General features: G+C 32.6%; 1 protein-coding gene across 2 annotated transcripts in view; it reads left to right on the top strand.

Moving 5' to 3' along the window:
* Nucleotides 1-520: 520 nt before the first annotated feature.
* LOC145306818 (uncharacterized) overlaps nucleotides 521-21323 on the top strand; it is a 43047-nt gene continuing 22244 nt past the window's right edge. For both annotated transcript variants that reach the window (XM_080149114.1, XM_080149113.1), the window contains exons 1-6: nucleotides 521-775; nucleotides 1840-1894; nucleotides 7941-8001; nucleotides 12397-12480; nucleotides 13289-13336; nucleotides 17215-17383. In XM_080149114.1, the coding sequence (XP_080005240.1) occupies nucleotides 713-775; nucleotides 1840-1894; nucleotides 7941-8001; nucleotides 12397-12480; nucleotides 13289-13336; nucleotides 17215-17383 (480 nt within the window). In that variant the 5' untranslated portion in view covers nucleotides 521-712. The remainder of the gene's footprint in view (nucleotides 776-1839; nucleotides 1895-7940; nucleotides 8002-12396; nucleotides 12481-13288; nucleotides 13337-17214; nucleotides 17384-21323) is intronic.

Below are 21323 nucleotides of genomic sequence, written 5' to 3'. Positions count from 1 at the left end.
TAATCACCTTTTTCTATCTATGTAGATCCGCCCCTAGCATCTAGGGGCGCCATATTCGTAGGGGCCGAAAGTGATTGGCCTAAAACCATACCAAGTCTTGAAACTAAAAATGAAATAGCCTTAAACCATACAATGACCTATTTAAAGCTTCCTAAAATAGAGAACCTGATCGGTTAAGTAGTTATCAATATCTGACAAACCTATAGACAAAAAAACCTTAGTACTTTATATAATAGAACTAGCGGCTACGCCCCTAGAGGCCTCACGGCGCACTGGAGATGGGGGAGGGGGGTGGAGTTGAATTCAATATCCCAATTTTTTCTATTTTAGATTTAAAAAGAAAAAGTAAAATATAGACAAACAGACAGACAAACAGACAGACAAATAGACAGAAAAACAGACAGAAAAACTGAAAGACAAACAGACAGACAAAAAGGAAGACAAACAGACAGACAAACAGACAGACTGACATATAATTACTTTACTTAAACTAATAATAAAAATTCTTTATTTCAGAATCTTTTTTTTACTTTTTTATACATAACAAAAAAATGCTTATCCCAAACTCCCTGGACCATCAACTACACCACCACTTGTGATTTGTACTCTTTGTGATGTGTACTCTTTGCATCCTGTGATTTGTACAGTTTGTACTCTGTGATTTCTTCAAATTGTACTTTGGTTCTTCCGATGCTTGGTATAAAAATCCAAGATGGCGTCTTCAGTGCTAGAAGAGGAAGTACCGTGCAGAGACACAGACCCACTCCCAAGCAAGGTAGGCCCGCCATTTTTATCATTTTTGCGCCATTTTTTAATGTTTTTTAATCACCCCTCATGTGAATTAAAATGCCCCCCCTCCTCTAACTATGATTATTTTTAATTAAAATGCTATAATTTTAAAGTGAAAACACCAAAACTAAGGAACGATTTGATAATAAACAAAGATAAAGATAGTGCCTAATAAAAAGTGACATCATACATTACTAATGACCAATGACGTCATTTTTTATTAGGCACTATAAGCTGCTTCATAAAGATTAATTTCTAAAAGTAAGATAAAATAACAATCAAATCAAATATTCATATTTAGTGATTTATTGGCTATTTACTTTGTATATAAAAATATCCTTATATAGAAAAAAAACAGGATGTCTGTTTGCCTTTGTCTGTAGCTAAATGAACAGCTAACCAATGGACTCTCACTCAAGTGCCCCTAGAGGCCTCTAGGGGGACGTAACCACTAGTTATTCATAACAAGTATGCTATTTTAATGATGCCATCCTTTAAATCCTTTAAATTATTGTATTCCCCCCTCCCAATGACTTTGAGCTGTCTCTCAATTGGGTCTTTGACAATCAACCAATGTGTTGGGAATATTAACACACAGACAAAAAGGTCATTGGAAAAGGGGGTAGGTAATCATCTGTATATAAATCAGTACTATAGATCTGTTGTTTTAGGATTCAGCTTATTACAATATTTGGGTATAGTCTCTTTCGTGGCAACGCCTCTTAAGGAGCGTTTCATCGTATTTTCACACTAGCTTTTCCCCTATTTCTAGGGGGCTCTAACCCTGCGTGGCAATCACCTAACCCAACTTAACCTAACCTAACCTAAAATATCCTTTAAAAACTGAGGTGAAATTTACGACGAAACGCCCCTTAAGAGGCGTTTCCACGAAAAGGACTATGCCCCAATATGTTATTTTGGGACCAGAACTCGAACTTATAAAATTAGAATGGTACCCAAACTTTTAAAATTAGAATAGTACCCAAACTAATACATTAGAACGGTACCCAAACTTATTTGGAATGGTACCCAAACTTTTTTTTATTTTAGGACCAGGATTCGAACCGCGATAGTCCCGTGGCTTTCACTATTAACTTCGGACTGGGTAAGTGTGCTTTTTTAGTATTGTTTCCCGCCATATACTGTTTTTCGCGCCATTTTTTTTATTTTCGCGCCATTTACCATAATGGCGCCAATTAATTGTTTTTTGCCAAAGCCAATTGACAATGGACGCAGGGATCTAAAGGGATAAGACAATGGCTGATAAATTAATGCTCATACACAAAGATGATACACAAAATTACCCCTTCTATGGATTAAAATTAGTGGTTGAAACGTGTAAACACTCAACTTATTGAACTCAACAATAAAAGTCCTCAAAGTTGTTAAGCCAACGAATCTTGGAACTTTGAGAACCAGTGTAATAAAGAGCCCATCGTCTGTTCTCTCCCTTTCTGCAATGGGCGATAAATTAAAATGATTGGTGGATATGTTTTGACACTGCTAGTTTGAATCAAAGTACCCAATTAGTGAAAGATTTCTTTAATAAAACTCCGGGTACTAGTATAACAATTTACAGTCCAATATCTCTTCCCTCTAAGAACAAGGATGACAACATCCATAACAGCGAAGCTCTGAAACGGTAGGACAAACGAACATTCATACTTGTAGAGTGTTAAAACTGAAAAATCAGATCATAAATTATAAATGTCGAATCAAAATTTTAATTTAATTTGTTGAAAAACTGCTTAAATACTGGATAATGTTTTAGGACATACTTACGTTTTTAGGACTTGATTATAGAGATGCTTCGCTAATAACATTGTACTTTGTTGTCCTAGGAATCAGTATTGCAAAAATCAAATTAATCGGATGATTTTATTACTTAAAAATTTGTTGTTAAAAAAGTTAAAAATCAACATGTTTAAAATGGACGTACGGACATTCTGGTAACGATAATAGAGTTGCTACGCTTTCTAAATCATACCTAACTACTACAGGAATCACCATGCAAAGTTTAAAATCGATAGGACAATTCTAACATGCCTACATTAACGAAAAAAGCTATCCGTTACAGACGTACGGACTGACGGACGGAAGGACGGACGGACGGACGGACTGACCCTAATTATAGAAAAGCTTCGCTTTTTAAAAAAAACTACAATTTTTTGCATCTTTTTGTTAAATTGACATTTTTTGATTTTCGTGCGACTTTTAGTAACAAAGAAGGTTGAATTTATTCAGGGAGCTAAAGGGATAAGACAATGGCAGATATATTGATGTACATCCCCAATGATGATACACACAATCGCCCCTATTGTAGATTACAATTAGCGGTTGCAATGTTTGGACTTAATTAACCAACCAAAGTTGTTAAGCCAACAAATAAGAAAGCGTTATTATAAAACTTTGGGGACTAGTATAATAAACAGCCCCCAGCCCCATGTCCCCTCCCTCCATGGTTCCTTCGTGAAAAAAGATGTGATTTAATTGTCCAATGTTGTTAAAACCTTCAATGGGGTATTCCTATCCAGTTTTTTGTTTAGGAATGAATATTTTTGCCCTCATCATTTATTCACGAGGGCAAAAATTATTCATTCCTAAACAAAAAACTGGATAGTACCATTTAACTGGATAGTACATTTAAACAAAAACTCATTTTTATGCTAAAATGTGGTTTAATTTTGGTTTTTAATTTTCATTTATTTCCCGGCTATGATCCTTTATATCCCTGATATCAAGTTTCTTTTAATAATTAATAAAAATTCTAAAATCTTCCAAAAATTAATTTAAAATCTTCTAAAAATGACTACCTCCGGGAAATAAATGACTACCTCAGGGAAATAAATAATTATTTACATCTACTATTTAAGGGGTCGTTTATATGGGAATGATAATTCCTAACACATTTCAATGATCTTTATTAAACAAAATTTTACATTTAAGATTTATTTATTAAGATTCCAAACTGATTAATATCCGCTGGCTTAGAATCGGTTCTCAGCAATACTGCATAGCATTGCATGACAGACAATTTTCCACGAGTATTAAAATAAAAATCATAAAATGAGATACAAAAAAAAAACCTACTATACATTTCAATTAATGGTTGAAAGGTTTGAACACTCAACTTGATATATCAACCAATAAAAAGGCAATACAATTCCTAATAGTTGTTGAGCCAACAAATAAGAAAGCGTATTATAAAACTTTGGGGACTAGTATAATAAACAGCCCCATGTCCCCTCCCTCCATGGTTCCTTCGTTGATAAAGATGTGATTTAATTGTCCTATCAAGTTTAAACCTTTAGTGAGGATTCATAAAACATTTCAATGATCTTTATTAAACAAAATTTTACATTTAAGATTTATTTAGGATTCCGAACTGATAAATATATGCTGGATTAGAATCGGTTTTCAGCCATACTGAAAAATCATGTATATTATTATATTACAGACCATTTTCCACGAGTCTTTAAATAGAAATCATGGAATAAATACCAGTTTTGTTAGACCCGAAGGGCCGAAGATGGTACACAAAATAATCGCTTATATACATTACAGTTAATGGTTGAAACGTTTGAACACTCAACTTGATAAACAAACCATTCAAAATTTTAAAAAAATTCCTTATAAATTGTTTAGCCAAACAATAAGAAAATTTTATTATAAAAATTTGGAGACTAGTGTAATAAACAGTCCAATGTCCCTATCCTAGATACATATCCACTCAGGGATAAGACAATTGACAATAATTGATCTACATCCCCAGTAATTATAAACAAAATTATACCATCTGAAGATTTACTTTAATGGTTGAAAAGTTAATACACTGCTATTTAGCATCCGCCAATCAAAAGTAACAAGTAATAAGTGAAAGAGTATGTTTATAAAACTTTGGGTACCAGTAAAATTTACTGTTTAATAAAACTTTGGGTACCAGTAAAATTTATTTTCTAATAAAACTTTGGGTACCACTAAAATTTAATGTCATATAAAACTTTCGGTACCAGCTAAATTTAATATAAATATATAAGAGTCGAAGCAAAATTATAAGTAATTTTGTTGAAAAACTGTTACATACAGGATAATGTTTATGGACATACTTACATTTTTAGGACTTGATTATAGAGATGCTTCGATTATAATATTGTACTTTGCTGTCCTAGGAATCAGTATTAAAATAATCAAATCAATCGGATAATTTTATCTGAAACAAATTGTTGTTAAAAAAGTTGAAAATCAAGATGATTAAAATGGACGTACGGACATTCTAGTAACGATTATAGAGTTGCTACGCTTTCTAAATCGTACCTAACTACTACAGGAATCACCACGCAAAGTTTGAAATCGATAGGACAATTCTAATATGCCTAAATTGGCGAAAAAAGCTATCCGTTACAGACTTACGGACGGTCGGACGGACGGACCGACCCTAATTATAGAAAAGCTATGCTTTTAATAAAACTTTGGGTACCAGTAAAATATACAGTCTAATATCCCCTCTCTACATGATATCCGCTTCAAATACAAAAATTTTCTCATCTTTATTTCAAAAAATCCGGGAGGGAGGGACATTGGGCTGTTTATTACACTAGTCCCCAAAGTTTTATAAAAATGTTGTCTTATTCAATGGCTTAACAACTTTAGGGACTTTTATTGAATTTTTATTGTTTATTAAGTTGAGTGTCCATACGTTTCAACCACTAAATGTAATCTACAGAAGGTGTAATTTTGTGTATCATCATCATTGGGGATGTACATCAATTTATCGGCCATTGTCTTATCCCTTTAGATCCCTGAATATCTTATCACCTTTATCACAAAAAGAAAAAGAAAACAAGTATGACAACATCCATAAAGCTCTAAATTCTGACGGGTAGGACAAACGAACATTAACACTTGTAAAGTGTCAGAAGTTAATCAAAAAGACATTCTTAAATTTCTAACGACTTGGTTTTAGAATGCTTCGATTATACAATTATACCTTGTTGTCAAAGGAATCAATGTTCCAAAATGCAGTCGAGTAGAATCATTACTTATATTACATCTAAAAAATTGTTGTCAAAAAATAAAAATCAACATGTTTTAAATGTACCTAGAGACTTTCTATCTGAGGTGAATTCTGAAAAAGTTTTTGGCTCACTGCTTCTCTTAAAAAAATTTGTGAAAAATCCTCCAAAATCGCATAAAAAATCTACAAAAATTAAACAAAATTATAAAAGAGTTATTAGCATAAGATTTCATTTAATTTTTGTAGATTTTTGATGCGATTTTGGAGGATTTTCACAAAATTTTAGCGAGCCTCACTAATTTTAGTGAGGCAATGAGTAAAAAAGTTTTTTAAGAATCCACCTCTGGTAACGGTTACAGAATATATCGTACCTAACTGTTATAAGAATCATCATGCCATGTTTGAAAGCTATAGGACAATTTTAACATGCAAAAATTAACATAAAAGGGAAAAATATACACTACTGGTACCCAAAGTTTTATAACCATGTTAACTCTTAACTCAAAACTTTGGGTACTTTTAATGAAATCGAGATGGTTTTTTTCAGGCTAGTAGTGCCCTAACTTTTCAACCAATAATTTCAATCTACACAATGAGTAATTTTGTGTATCCTCATTGGGGATGTACAATAGTTTATCGGCCATTATCTTATCCCTTTAAATACCTAGCATATATGGAAATTTGAAGGGTTGATTACAGAAGGAACCATTGATTTCAATCTACAGAAGGAGTAATTTTGTGTATCATCATTGGGGATGTACATCAATTTATCGGCCATTTTCTTATCCCTTTAGATCCCTTGAATATGTTTGTTATTAAATCAATACGTTTTCTTTCACGTTGGTCCGAAATATTTTTTTATGGCTTTCAATCCGATTAATATCCGCTGGATTAGAACCGGTTCATAGCCATACTGAAAAATCATATATAGCATCGTGTTACAGACAGTTTTCCACTAATATTAAACTTTAAATTTTGTTAGCCTGGGATCTGGGGACTTAGTTGATTAGTTGGTTCTTTCAGTTGAGTGTTCAAACGTTTCGACCATCAATTATAATCCACAGAAGTGGCAACTTTGTCAATTATCATTGGGGCTGTAAATCAATTTATCAACCGTTGTCTTATCCATTTAGATCCCTGGATATTAATTAATTTCAAAGCCATAGTTTAAATTATTTTGTACCATTGTGAAATATTATTTCATTGATTTAACAATAAACATATACTTATGCAGGGAGGGAGGGGACATTGGGCTGTTTATTACACTAGTCCTTAATGTTTTATAATATCGTTTTCTTATTCGTTGGATTTACAAATTTGAAAACTTCAACTGAATTTTGATTGGTTGGTTTAGTGTCCAAACGTTTCAACCACTTATTTTAATCAAGAGAAGGGGTAATAACGTTTTCTTATTTGTTGGCTTATTTGTTGACTTTTATAAATAATTATTATTGGTTGGTTTATTAAGTTGAGTGTTTAAATATATCAGAAGGGGTGATTGTGTGTATCATAATTGGGGATATACATCAATTTATCGGCCATTGTCTTATCCCTTTAGATCCTTGCTAATTTCCCAAAGACAGGAAACGAACTATGGCTTCGAGGGTTTCATTTTCACTTTTGTTTTTAAAAAATCAAAGCTTTTCTACAATTAGGTTTGTGTTTGTAAGTCTGTTCTTGCGTCCGTGACGGATTGCTCTTATTTTAGTTTTTTGTTGGAATTGTATTATTGATTTCAAACTGTTGGTGGGGATTACTTGAAATTTAATCTATGTAAAACTAAAGTTTAAAATAAATTTAAAGGATTTTTACAAATATTTTGGAAGATTTTTTGGTGTATAATATTTTTTTCTAAAAGTATCCATCTTTCTATCTATCTATTTAACTATCTATCCATCAATTTTAAAATATCTATTTATTAATCTATCTATCTTTTAATCTATTTTCCATCTATCTATACATCAATACTAAAATTTCTATTTATCAAACTATATATCTATTTTCTGCATATCAATCTATTATAACCAGCGTTGTATAGCCGGAGCCGAGAGCCACCATATTTTGCTGGAGCCGGAGCAGTTATTTCGTTAAAAATATCTATCTATCTATCTATATATCTATCTATCTATCTATCTAGGAGATGAAGATGGGGAACTGTCCAAAGAAAAAGCCAAGAAACTGGAAAGATTCGCGCTAAGGTTTGTAAACTTGCATTTAGTTTTAATACAAACAGACAATTCTTTTATGTATAAAACTAGCAGATACGACCCCTAGATGCCTCTAGGAGCAATTGCTAGTAAGAGGGATTGAGGGAGGAGTTGCACCCACACTTTTAATAGTAGTTTTAAAAAGAAGTTAATATTTTTTGAGTGGGAGGGTCATTTTTCTAGGGGCAATTCTCTTAGGAGGGTGGTGGTACCCTCCCCCAAATAGTTATAAACCTTCCCATGACCTATGAAAAGCTACCCTGTAACTTTGTATATCATCATTGCGAATGGACATCAATTTATTGGCCATTGTCTTATCCCTTTACAATTACATTTACAAATCCCAAATTTTTCTTATAAAAATCAATAAGTCTAGCCTTGTAGTATAAATAAAATAAGTTTTTTTCTTGGTTTTATGTTTGTTTGTCTGTCTGTCTGTCTGTCAGTCTGTGTGCCTGTCCGTCCGTCTGTCTGTCTGTCTATCCGTCTGTATGTCTGACTGTATGTCTGAATGTCTGTCTATCCGTGTGTATGTCTGTCTGTTTGTCTGACTGTCTGACTGTCTATCCGTCTGTATGTCTGATTGTATGTCTGTCTGTCTGTCTGTCTGTCTGTCTGTCTGTTTGTCTGTCTGTCTGTATGTCTGTCTGTCTGTCTGTATGTCTGTATGTCTGTTTGTCTGTCTGTGTCTGTCTGTATGTCTGTTTGTCTGTCTGTCTGTATGTCTGTTTGTCTGTCTGTATGTCTGTCTGTCCGTCTGTCTGTGTGTCCGTCTGTCTGTCTGTCTGTCTGTATGTCTGTATGTCTTACAGTCCGTCTGACTATATAGCAGACTGTAATTTTCAGGGAAGGAGGGGATATTGGACTGTAAATTACACTGGTGCATAAAATCTTATTGGCTGGCTCAGCAACTTTGGGTACTTTAATTGAATCATAATTTGATGGTTCCAAACTAATTATTTAATCTACAGATGGGGTAACTTTCTTTGTCATCATTGGGGATATTGTTTGTCTGTCTGTCTGTCTATCCGTCTGTATGTCTGACTGTATGTATGTCTGTTTGTCTGTCTGAATGCCTGTCTATCCGTGTGTATGTCTGTCTGTTTGTCTGACTGTCTGACTGTCTGACTGTCTGTCTGTCTATTTGTCTGTCAGTCTGTCTGTATGTCTAGCTGTCTGTTTACTGTCTGTCTGTCTATCCGTGTGTATGTCTGTCTGTTTGTCTGACTGTCTGACTGTCTATCCGTCTGTCTGTCTGTTTGTCTGTCTGTCTGTCTGTGTGTTTGTCTGACTGTCTGTTTGTCTCTATATTTGTCTGTCTGTATGTCTGTCTGTCTGTATGTATGTCTGTTTGTATGTATGTCTGTGTGTCCGTCTGTCTGTCTGTCTGTATGTCTGTCTGTCTGTCTGTCTGTCCGTCTGTCTGTATGTCTGTAAGTCTGTATGTCTGTCTGTCTGTCTGTCTGTATGCTTGACTGTCAGTCCGTCTGTCTGTATAGCAGACTGTAAATTACACTTGTGCATAAAATATTATTCGCTGGCTCCTCAACTTTGGGTACTTTTATTGAATTTTAATTTAATGGTTCCAAACTTTTCAATCAAAGATTTTATTTTGCAGATGGGGTAACTTTGTTTGTCATCATTGGGGATATATATTAATTTATCATCCATTGTCTTATCCCTTTAGATCCCTGGTAGTTTGTTTTTATTTTGGTCTAGAAACCTAATTCTACCGATAGACATGCATAAAATTCTGTTTCTCGCGGTTGTACGCGGACATACGCAATGCTGGAAGGGTGAAGAATTTCGAGGAAAATTCATCTTTATGTCATAGTGAATTAAATAATCTTGCATGCATCGCTTTTATCGAGAAAAAATATGTAAATCAAATGGCGAAAAATGGGACAAAAGCTGTTATGACGGCATAAATTTCGGGAAAGGAAAAGGAGAATTACATTTTTACCATCTCCTTTGAAGAATTTTCTTTTCTCCTTCCCTTCTCCTATCCCGAAATTAATGACGTCAAAATGGGATCTGAAATTTGCGTCAACCTTCAAACATAGGTATGACCGCGTACGACCGCAAGAAACGGCATTTAGTTGTTGTCTATCAATTCTACCAGATGCACTCTATACCCTATAGAAAAAATAGTATGATAGTGGACAATTTAATGCTACGTCTCTAGAGGCTAGGGGCAAAGCCGCTATTTCTAGTATATAAAGTAGTAATGTTTTTATTTATCTTCAGCTTAAGATTTCAACAACTACTGAACCAATTGATTACTCAAAGATTCATATTTTACCCAGGAAGGTTTTAGGACATTTGATATTTAGATTTAAAGTTTAGAAATCGATAGGACAATACTTACATGGCTAAATTAACGAAAATTAACGGACGGACCGACCCTAATTATAGAAAAGCTTTGCTGTTTATCTGTCTATCTTAATCTATCTATCTGTCTATCTATCTATCTATCTATCTATCTATCTATCTGTATATCTATCTATCTATCTATCTGTTTATCTGTCTATCGGACTATCTATCTATCTATCTATGTAGAACTTTGTTATGTATCCCCTAAAAAAAGACCTTATCCCCTAATTCCCTGACCCCCTGCGGGGGCGTATAAATTAGACCATTCATAATCAACAAATGCATTACACAGTGGAATATAATCAGAATTTCTAAAGGGATAAGACAATGGCAGATAAATTCATGTACATACCCATCAATTTACCCCTTTCCCAAGTTTAAAATTAGTGGTTGAAATCAAATGAAAAAACAATCAAAATTCACTATAGTCCCCAAAGTTGTAAAGTCAACGAATAGAAAACGTTCTTATTAAACTTTGGGGACTAGTATAATAAACAGCCCAATGTCCCCTCTCTCTCTCTGTGGAATATAATAGTAAACAAAAAAATAGTCTAACCCCTGAGAGAGAGAGGGGACAATGGACTATTTATTACACTAGTCCCCAAAGTTTCATAATTACATTTTTTTATTCGTAGGCTTTACAACATTGGGGACTATAGTGGGTTTTGATTGGTTGTTTCATTAAGTTGAGTGTTCAATCTACACAAGGGGTAATTTTGTGCATAATCAATGGAGATATACATCATTTTATTGGCCATTGTCTTATCCCTATAGATCCCTGAACATGATCCCTAATATATTTATAATTTCCTTCAAAATTCCAAATTTGAAGTGATTTTTTCCCATTGTGTATAAAAAGTTAAATCGGCCAATTTCAAATCTTTAATTTGTTGTAATTTAACAATTCAGGGATCTTAAGGGATAAGACAATGGTGGATAAATTTATATTCGTCGTCAACAGTGGCGTGTGCATTCCTTAAACCAAAAAATTTAATTTGTAGTAAAATAGTAATTTAATAGTAAAATCTACAGTCTATTGTCCCCTCTCTCTCCTTGTCAAAACTTTTCTATTCATAATCCTTATACAAAAGTAACAGGATGTCTCTCTGGCTGTCTGTCTGTCTGTCTATCGGTCATGCTTAAAAAGACAAAAATATCATTGTTGGGGAAATGTAATTATCTCGACTGCTATTTTAGATAGACAGCTGAAATTTTTAGTGAAGATTCCTATAATACATGTGCATCTACTCTGTACATTATTTTGTCTGTCTGTTTATCGGTCATGCTTTAAAGGACAAAAACCTTATTGTTGGGGAAATGTGATTATCTCAACTGATATTTTAGATAGAAAGCTGAAATTTTTAGTGAAGATTCCTATTATTTATGCGCATCTGCTCTGTACATTTTTTGTCCGTTTGTCTGTCGGTCAAGCTTAAAAAGACAAAAAATGAACATTGTTGGGGAAATGTGATTATCTCAACTGCTATTTTAGATAGACAGCTGAAATTTTTAGTGAAGATTCCTATTATGTATGTGCATCTGCTCTTTACATTATTTTGTCCGTCTGTCTGTCTGTCTGTCTGTCTGTAATGCTTAAAAGGACAAAAACCTTATTGTTGGGGAAATGTTATTTTCTCAACTGCTATTTTAGATAGAAAGCTGAAATTTTTAGTGAATATTCCTATTATACATGTGCATCTACTCTTAACAGTATTTTGTCCGTTTGTATGTCGGTCAAGCTTAAAAAGACAAATAAACTTATCGTTGGGGAAATGTAATTATCTCAACTGCTATTTTAGATAGACAGCTGAAATTTTTAGTGAAGATTCCTATTATATATGCGCATCTACTATATACAGTATTTTGTCCGTCTGTCTGTCGGTCAAGCTTGAAAAGACAAAAATCCTTATTATTTCAATTTAAAAAAGACATCAGTTTTCATGAAAACAATTCTTGAAATGTGAAAAAAAAACCGGCAGTGCCTAAACTTTGCCACCAATATTTTTGTTTCAGGTCAAGTCTGAGGAAGCCCAAATCTCCCCGCCTGCCCCAGTCTAACTCACCATCAAATAACACCAGCAATAGCAATAACAATATGTAAGTAACAACACACTATTCCCTGAAATATGATTTTGAAATCTGTGAAATAAACCATTACGTTTAAGGGAAGTAAAAGGGAACAATTATAGGAAAAAATCCCCTAAAATTACACTGTTCATGATAATAATAATGTGTAAGTAACAACACACTTCTCCCTGAAATATGACTCTGAAAACTGTAAAAGAACATATTACGCTTTTGATGTTAGGAGAGAAGGGGAAGTAAAGGGTAACAATTAAAGAAACAAGCAATAATTACAATATGTACGTAACACACACTTCTCCCTGAAATATGACTTTGAAATCTGTGAAAAAAACCTATCTAACTTTGAATGTAGGAAAATGGGGGAAGTAAAGGGAAACCTTCCCTAAAAAAATATAAGTAAATAATTATAACAATATGTAAGTTAAGCACATCTCCTTGAAATATGATTTTGAAAACAATGAAAGAATCCATTAGGGTGGGAAAAGTAGAGAAGTAATGGGAAAGTATAGGGAAAACTCCCCTAAAATAAAACAAACACTAACAATAATGATATGTAAGTAACAACACACTTCTCCCTAAATATGACTTTTGAAAATAGTAAAAGAACCCAAAAGACTTTTGATGTGGTAATATGTAAGTTAGGCCCTTGAAAAAAAAAACTATATTTTTCTTTCCTTTGTTCAAACTTTTTCACCATTAATTTTAATACTTTTTTCCCCTTTTCATTGAGAACAAAATTAATGCTTTTTTTCTCATAAAAACCCTTTCATTGCACGACTTTTGCTTGGGTGTGTTCTAATAATATTTTTTTTATTTTTAGGGTAAAAAGTGGCGGTCTTGTTAGGGAGAAAAGCAATCTTTCTTTTAGGTATAATCCTTATAATAAGTAACAGGATGACTGTCTGTTTGTATGAGAGTATCTCGCTAACCACTGAACCGAAATGGTTCTCCTTTTGAGTAAAGCTCCTTATAGGTCTTAGAAAGGTTTAGAACTATTTTGGGGGAGGGTGTCTCAATCTTCCTTTATCCCCTAAAATAACATTAACGCCCCAGAATTTTTTTTTCTTTTCTTTCTAAAACTTAAATTAAAATTGGGGGTGTCACTACCCCACCCACCCACCCCCACCTTAAGTGCCCCTAGAGGCTTCTAGGGGGGGGGGGGGGACGTAGCTGCAAGTAAATTTATGAAATAGAGAGAAAAAAGTTCATAAATGAGAATAACATAGACGGATATTAGATTTAGGATCAACTAAGAATAAGAGGATAGAATATTAAGTGTTTTAGACAGATAGACAGACAGACAAACAGACAGACAGACAGAAAAACAATTAAATATATAGGACGTAAAATCTAGTGCTGCTATCTATGGATATTTCCAAAAAAAATATTATGTACAAAAAATCTTCCAAAATATTTGAAAAAATCCTTTAAAATTAATATATTTGAAAATTTTAGTTTTTCATTGACATCTAAAGAGTGCAAATATACTCAAAACAATTTAAAATGTCTGAATAAATATGTAAAATTTATATTTTATTTGTGAGTTAACCTCTTATATATATCTTATCGTTTAAAGTAGTAAGTTTTTTTCGTCTGTAGCAAAGGATCTTGATAACTGCTGAACCAATATGGTTCTCATTAACAGTTAAGCTTCTTATAGGTCCAGGAAAGGTTTTGAACTATTTTGGGGGAGGGTATCTCCACATCCCCCAGATAAAAATCCCCCCCCCCCCAAAGAAAAAATATTTTTTTACTTCTTTTAAAACTCAAGTTAGGGGGGGGGGTGGACTTTTCCCCTACCACCTTAAGTGCCCTTAGAGGCTTCTAGGGGCGAATCTGCTAGTTTAAAGATATATAGTCAGACAGACGGATAGGTAGGTAGATAGATAGATAGATAGATAGATAGATAGATAGATAGATAGATAGATAGATAGATAGATAGATAGATAGATAGATAGATAGATAGATAGATAGATAGATAGATAGATAGATAGATAGATAGATAGATAGATAGATAGATAGATAGATAGATAGATAGATAGATAGATAGATAGATAGATAGATAGATAGATAGATAGATAGATAGATAGATAGATAGATAGATAGATAGATAGATAGATAGATAGATAGATAGATAGATAGATAGATAGATAGATAGATAGACAGATAGGTAGATAGGTAGTTAGATAGAAGATAGATAGTGGGTGGCCACAATGTACGGATGTACGGAAATGTACGGATTTTTAAAAAAGTGCTAAAAAAATGTACGGATTGTACGGATTTTTCATTTTGGTGTACGGAATTTCCGAGCATGGTGTTATAATTAGTGTATTATCTTTAAAAATTAAGTAAAATGTATCATTTTTTGGGATCATGAAAAGAAAACGAAGTTTCTGGTTTCGTCGTTTTTTTCACAGTAGCCTTTCTCCTATTTCTAGCCCCTGTCGGGGGCTCTAGCCCTGCGGGGCATATTTTCTAACCCTGCGGGGCAATCATTGACATTTAATTAACCTAACCTAACCTAAAATAACCCTTCAAAAGCTGCTGTGAAAAAATACGATGAAACCGGCAAATTCGTTTTCTTTCCATGATCCATTTTTTGTTCTGTATCATTATAATATTTGTAAGTTACATTTAGATTTCACGGGAACCAGTTTGGACAAGAATGGTGTACCAGAAGTTGAATTATTCAAACTATTCAAGATTTGTCTTCAAAGTTTCTATTCAAGGGGGGTGGGGGAAGTTCTGACACTTTTGCGTAAACAGTGATTATAGGCTTTGTCTTTGGAGTGAGAGGATAGTTTATTTGACAAAAAAGTTTCCTTTTGGGATGTAGTTTTCCTATTTTTAAAAAAATTTGGATTCGGCCTCCAGGTTCCGGTACTCCAGGCCTTCAGGTGGATTCTGGACAAGTAAAAAAAAAATTTCAAGTAAGAACAAAACTTATTTAACAAAAGTAGCTTCTTTATAGATGGTATTAACTAATTTGAAGAAAATTTTGAAATCGGGCTCCAGGTTCAGGTACTGCAGGCCTCCAGGTGGATCCTGGACAGGTAAAAATTGATTTTTTTTACTTTAAAAGTTAGAACAAAACTTATTTAACCAAAGTAGCTTCTTTATAGATGGTATTGACTAAGTTTTAAAAAAAATTGAAATCGGGCTCCAGGTTCAGGTGCTGCAGGCCTCCAGGTAAATCCTGGACACGACAGGTAAAAATTGATTTTTTTTACTTTAAAAGTTAGAACAAAACTTATTTGACAAAAGTGGCTTCTTTATGGATGGTAGGAACTAATTTGAAGAAAATTTTGAAATCGGGCTCCAGGTCAAGGTACTGCAGGCCTCCAGATGGATCCTGGACAGGTAAAAACTGACATTTTTTTCTATTAAAGTTAGAACAAAACTTATTTAACAAAAGTTGATACTTTATGGATGGTATTAACTAATTTATAGAAAATTTTTAAATTGGGCTCCATGTTCAGGTACTGCAGGCATCCAGGTAAATCCAGGACAGATAAAAATTGAAATTTTTACTTTAAAAGTTAGAACAAAACTTATTAAACAAAAGTAGCTTCTTTATAGATGGTATTATCTAATTTAAAGAAAATTTTGAAATCGGGCTCCAGGTTCAGGTTCTGCAGGCCTCCAGGTAAATTCAGGACAGGTAAAAATTGAATTTTTTACTTTAAAAGTTAGAACAAAACTTATTTAACAAAAGTGGTTTCTTTATAGATGGTATTAAAAAATTTTCTTTAAATTAGTTCCTACCATCCATAAAGTATCAACTTTTGTTAAATAAGTTTTGTTCTAACTTTTAAAGTAAAAAATTTCAATTTTTACCTGTCCAGGATCTACTTGGAGGCCTGTAGTACCTAAACCTGGAGCCCAACTTCAAAATTTGCTTTAAATTAGTTAATACCATCCATAAAGTATCAACTTTTGTTAAATAAGTTTTGTTCTAACTTTTAAAGTAAAAAAATTCAATTTTTACCTGTCCAGGATCCACCTGGAGGCCTGCAGTACCTGAACCTGGAGCCCAATTTCAAAATTTTCTTTAAATTAGTTAATACCATCTATGAAGTATCAACTTTTGGTTAATAAGTAAAGTTTTGTTCTAACTCTAATAGAAAAATTTTTCAGTTTTTACCTGTCTGGGATCCACCTGGAGACCTGCAGTACCTGGACCTGGAGCCCTATTTCAAAATTTTCTCCAAATTTGTTCCTACCATCCATAAAGAAACAACTTTTGTTAAATAAGTTTTGTTCTGGAGGCCTGCAGTACCTGAACCTGGAGCCCGATTTCAAAATTTTCTTCAAATACTATCTATAAAGAAGCTACTTTAGTTAAATAAGTTTTGTTCTAACTTTTTAAGTAAGAAATTTCAATTTTTACCTGTCTAGGATCTACCTGGAGGCCTGCAGTACCTGAACCTGGAGCCCAATTTCAAAATTTTCTTTAGATTAGTTAATACCATCCATAAAGTATCAACTTTTGTTAAATAAGTTTTGTTCTAACTTTAATAGAAAAATTGATTTTGATCAGTACCTAGTATGAAACCCATTTTACTAAATAATATATTTACTACATAGTAGAAAAATGTACGGAAATGTACGGAAAAATGTACGGATTTTTTTTTAGCATGCACGGAAATGTACGGATTTTTTTTTAAAAACCTTGTGGCCACCCTGTAGATAGATAGATAGATAGATAGATAGATAGAAACTTAATAAATCAGAACTTCTGTTTAGGGGATCATATAGAGCAAAATCAGCTGTGTCGACCACTGCCACTAGTAATAATATCTCAACTAACAGCCCAACATCCTACCATAACAACAGCCCAACATCCTACACCCAACAACAGCAACAACATTCTGTGATGTCTACTCCGTCCTCTGCTAAGGCTGCTTACAGAAAGGTAGATAGATAGATTCTTAAGATTCTTTCTCCCTAAGATATGGAGCCATTTTGCTGACTTCCCTTACCTACATTATTCTAAAAGTAGGATATATGTACAGATATGAGTTGAGTAGATAGATAGATAGGTGGATGGATTGGATATATTTATATAAATGGATAGATAGTAGTAAAAAGGAAGGATAGATAAATGTAAGAGTTAAAGGACGTCTGCAAGAACTACCACGCTTTAACTGCTGAAAGACTGCCACAAGTAGACCCAATACCCCAAATTTGAAGCCTTCCGCTTCAAAAACAAAAAAGTTCTAGGCATTTCAAAATAGCATTTATGTACAATGAATATTTTGAAAGATTTCCAATGCTCATAAAAGAAAAATCAATATTAAATTACGTCGCCTAGAAACAAAATTATAACCTTATCTTTTTCAGAAACTTAGATTGCCGGTAACTGATTACATTTTTACAATAAAAACATTACATTTCATAGTCAAAATCTATGAAAAAAAATCTATTTAAATTGCATTTGTGAACAAAAATCATAGCGGACACAAAGGGGGAAACTTATACAAGCTCAGCTGTGATTGGTTGTTAACCTGATTCAGCCTTCTGATTGGCTACAGTACACTTGGTACAACGCAAGTTAAACTTAATTTTTTTTAATGATTTTGACTATAAAAATGGGTATTTTTATTGTAAAAATATGATTAGTTACGGGCAACCGAAATTTATGACAAAAATAAGCTTATAATTTTGTTTCTAGGACACATAATTTAATTTCAAAATTTCTAACATTAGCATTGTAATTCTTTCAAAATTTTCATTGTATATAAAATGTCATTTTAAATGCCTAGAACTTTTTTGTTATAGAAGCTGAAGGATTCTAATTTGGGGTATTGGGTCTATGTGTGGCAGTCTTTCAGCAGTTAAAGCGTGGTATTTCTTAAAGGCTTCCTTTAATGGACATATGAATGGACAATAAGATCAATTGATTGATAGATAGATAAATTGATAGATAGGCCAATAGATAGAATGACAAATAGACTGATTGATAGATAAATAGATAGGTGGATGGATGGATATACAGGAATGGATAGATATATATATATACACACCCTGCCTTAACCATTTAAAGGATAAAAAAATTTACCATGAAAACGGACAATGCAGCGTTCAAATAGGACCAAGAGACAAGTAGAATCCATTGAGAACGAAATCCTAGCTGCTCCTTCTTGGCAGATATTTCATTTTTAAGATGTTTGGTGAAAAACATCAAATTCGCTGAATATACAAAGCAATTCTACTTTGAATACAGGAATATAAGATGTGTTTCGATAATTGTGCTCAATAGGATGCTTTTGTAACACAAATAAAATCTTATTAATGTGAAATCAATGCTGCAGTTGTGATTTGACTCGAATTTGGTTAACTTGTCTTTGTGTTTTAAGTGTTTTCTTTTTAATCTCAAACATTAGGGTATAGAATTCTTTACATATTGTGTATGTGCTAAAAATAGAGATAATCTAGAAACACACTCTCTAAATCATCCAATAGGATAACTGTGGAAGAGAAATCTGGCTATTTTATTGTTTGATATGTATACAGATTTTTACATGGAAGAGATAGATTTTAAATTTTGTGTGCAAAATGTGTCAGATAAAATTGTTGCATAATAGACAATAGACAAAACATATATAATAAGTCAACTATGAATAGTTGCATTTCATATGATAAAGTAAGCCTTCTGTAAAAAATTGTTTAAATTTCTTTGCTGTATTACTTAAATGGATTATACATAACAAAAATCTACAAGTGTTTGTTGTTGCAGAATAGCTTTATATCACTCCAATCCAATTATATTTTATTGTAACTACATGCTAATTACTCTTTTGTTATGTTTAGTGTTCAAACCAGCCATGAATCGTTTGTACTGTTCACACTCTTGCACATCTAACTGAGTAAGAATTAGAACAATGTGATGTTGATATTATATATTTTTAAGAATTTGTGTTTTAATTTATTATTTAGAACATATTTTATTGTGTACCTAAAGGTTGTTCTTTTGATGTTATACTTTAATTTATTTCTTGATTATTTCTGAGGAAAATGATCAATTTTATTAGAACAACTTGAGTTTTTATTAATGTACTGTAAACAGCAGTGCCAGAAGTTATAAAGTACTTTTGTGAAATAAATTATAAAACTAATCTGGTGTTTATTTTATTTAACAGTGACTAAATCCTCAGAACGTATCAATTGATTTATTTAGAATGTGTTTAAACTTTCACTCTCAAGAAGAAATGGTTTTAGTGGAACCATTATTTTTCCTGCTACATTTGTTTTATAAAATTTCAACAGATTATAGGACCTATTTGACAAACTAGATATACTTTATCTATTTGGCTATGATATAATTTACAGGTTATTTGAATACTGTATGGTAATTCATGGAGCTAATTTTCTATTACTTCAAAATGTACTCTTTAAAATGAAAATGGAAACCTTCCTTTTTTGAACAAACCTCTAGTCCTAGTTATTGTATACAGGAAAGCTTAGGGTTTACTACAAATCACTCTAGAAGTGACTGAGAATCCAGTTTGCCTAAATGCATGTTTTAAAAAATCAACCAGCTCTCATCAGATGTCAACTGGTCTTGAGATAAACTAGTATTAATTACTTTTTCAAAGTTTTGTTTATAATCAATGTATAGTTCAAAATTGGCTTAAACCACAGCTTTATTACATAAAAAATTGCTGTATCTCCTAGAAATTCATGTTTATTAATAAAAGCTTTACCTTCAAAAGTTGTACCATGAAAACCTTTTGAAAAAAACTACGTTAGAAAAGGGTTAATTAACTACAAGACTTGCTTTTGCTGTGCTGTGGCAATATTTACATGATTGAAATCTTCAGTGAATTTGTGGTACCTAACATTGAGGACAGGGAAATGAACTTCTGGATGTCTGAAGAACTAAAACATTTAAAGGGCTTTGTATTCTTTCGACACTATCCTTTAAAATTAACTTACTTAGAAAAAATATAAATCAAAACTTTAAAGAAGAAAAAGTTACTTGTAGCAAAGGCAAATTAATACCTTTAATAGTTGGTCTTCGATTTATAAACGAATTTAATTCAGAAATTTTAATAGAAACAGATTGATTACAAATTGTTACTTGGCATTTATTAGAAACATATAGATTATTATAGAAATATTTAAGTGATCAGATTACCTGTAGAGTCATATATTACCACAATTGAAAAAGGTTATCTATTTGGTCAAACTGGTCCTATAATCCATCAACTTAAAAGAGAAATTCTAGCAGATAAACACCTTTGTTTATTTTTTGTTATGTATGATCCATTCCAGTAATACAGCGAAGGAATTTTTCAGCCATATGATTTCTAGAAAGCTAACTTTGTTGTAAGAAATGCAAAATTTATCTCTTACCTGTCAAAATTTGTATACATTCCTACCAATAACTTAGCCAGATTGTTCTTTCGCAGTTATTCTATTGACTGATTTAGAGATGGTGTCTCTAAATTTTCTCTATTCTTAATAAGTAAAGAATTCTATACCTTAATGTTTGAGATTAAAAAGAAAACAATTAAAACACAAAGACAAGTTAACCAAATTAAAGTCAAATCACAACTGAAGCATTGATTTCACATTAATAAGATTTTATTTGTGTTACAAAAGTATCCTATTGAGCACAATTTATTCAAAGTAGAATTGCCTTGTATATTCAGCGAATTTAATGTTTTCACCTAAAATCTTAAAAATGAAATATCTGCCAAGAAGGAGCAGCTAAGATTTCGTTCTCAATGGATTCTACTTGTCTCTTGGTCCTATTTGAACGCTGCATTGTCCGTTTTCATTGTAATTTTTTTTTATCCTTTAAATGGTTAAGGCAGGGTGTGTATAGATAGACAGACGCTCAAAAATCT

This window comes from Acartia tonsa, chromosome 15, assembly GCF_053477335.1.
Source record: "Acartia tonsa isolate MP-2025a chromosome 15, ASM5347733v1, whole genome shotgun sequence".
Taxonomy (NCBI): domain Eukaryota; kingdom Metazoa; phylum Arthropoda; class Copepoda; order Calanoida; family Acartiidae; genus Acartia; species Acartia tonsa.
The sequence above is the reverse complement of the archived record's forward strand: the minus strand, read 5'-3'. Positions and strand labels throughout refer to the sequence as shown.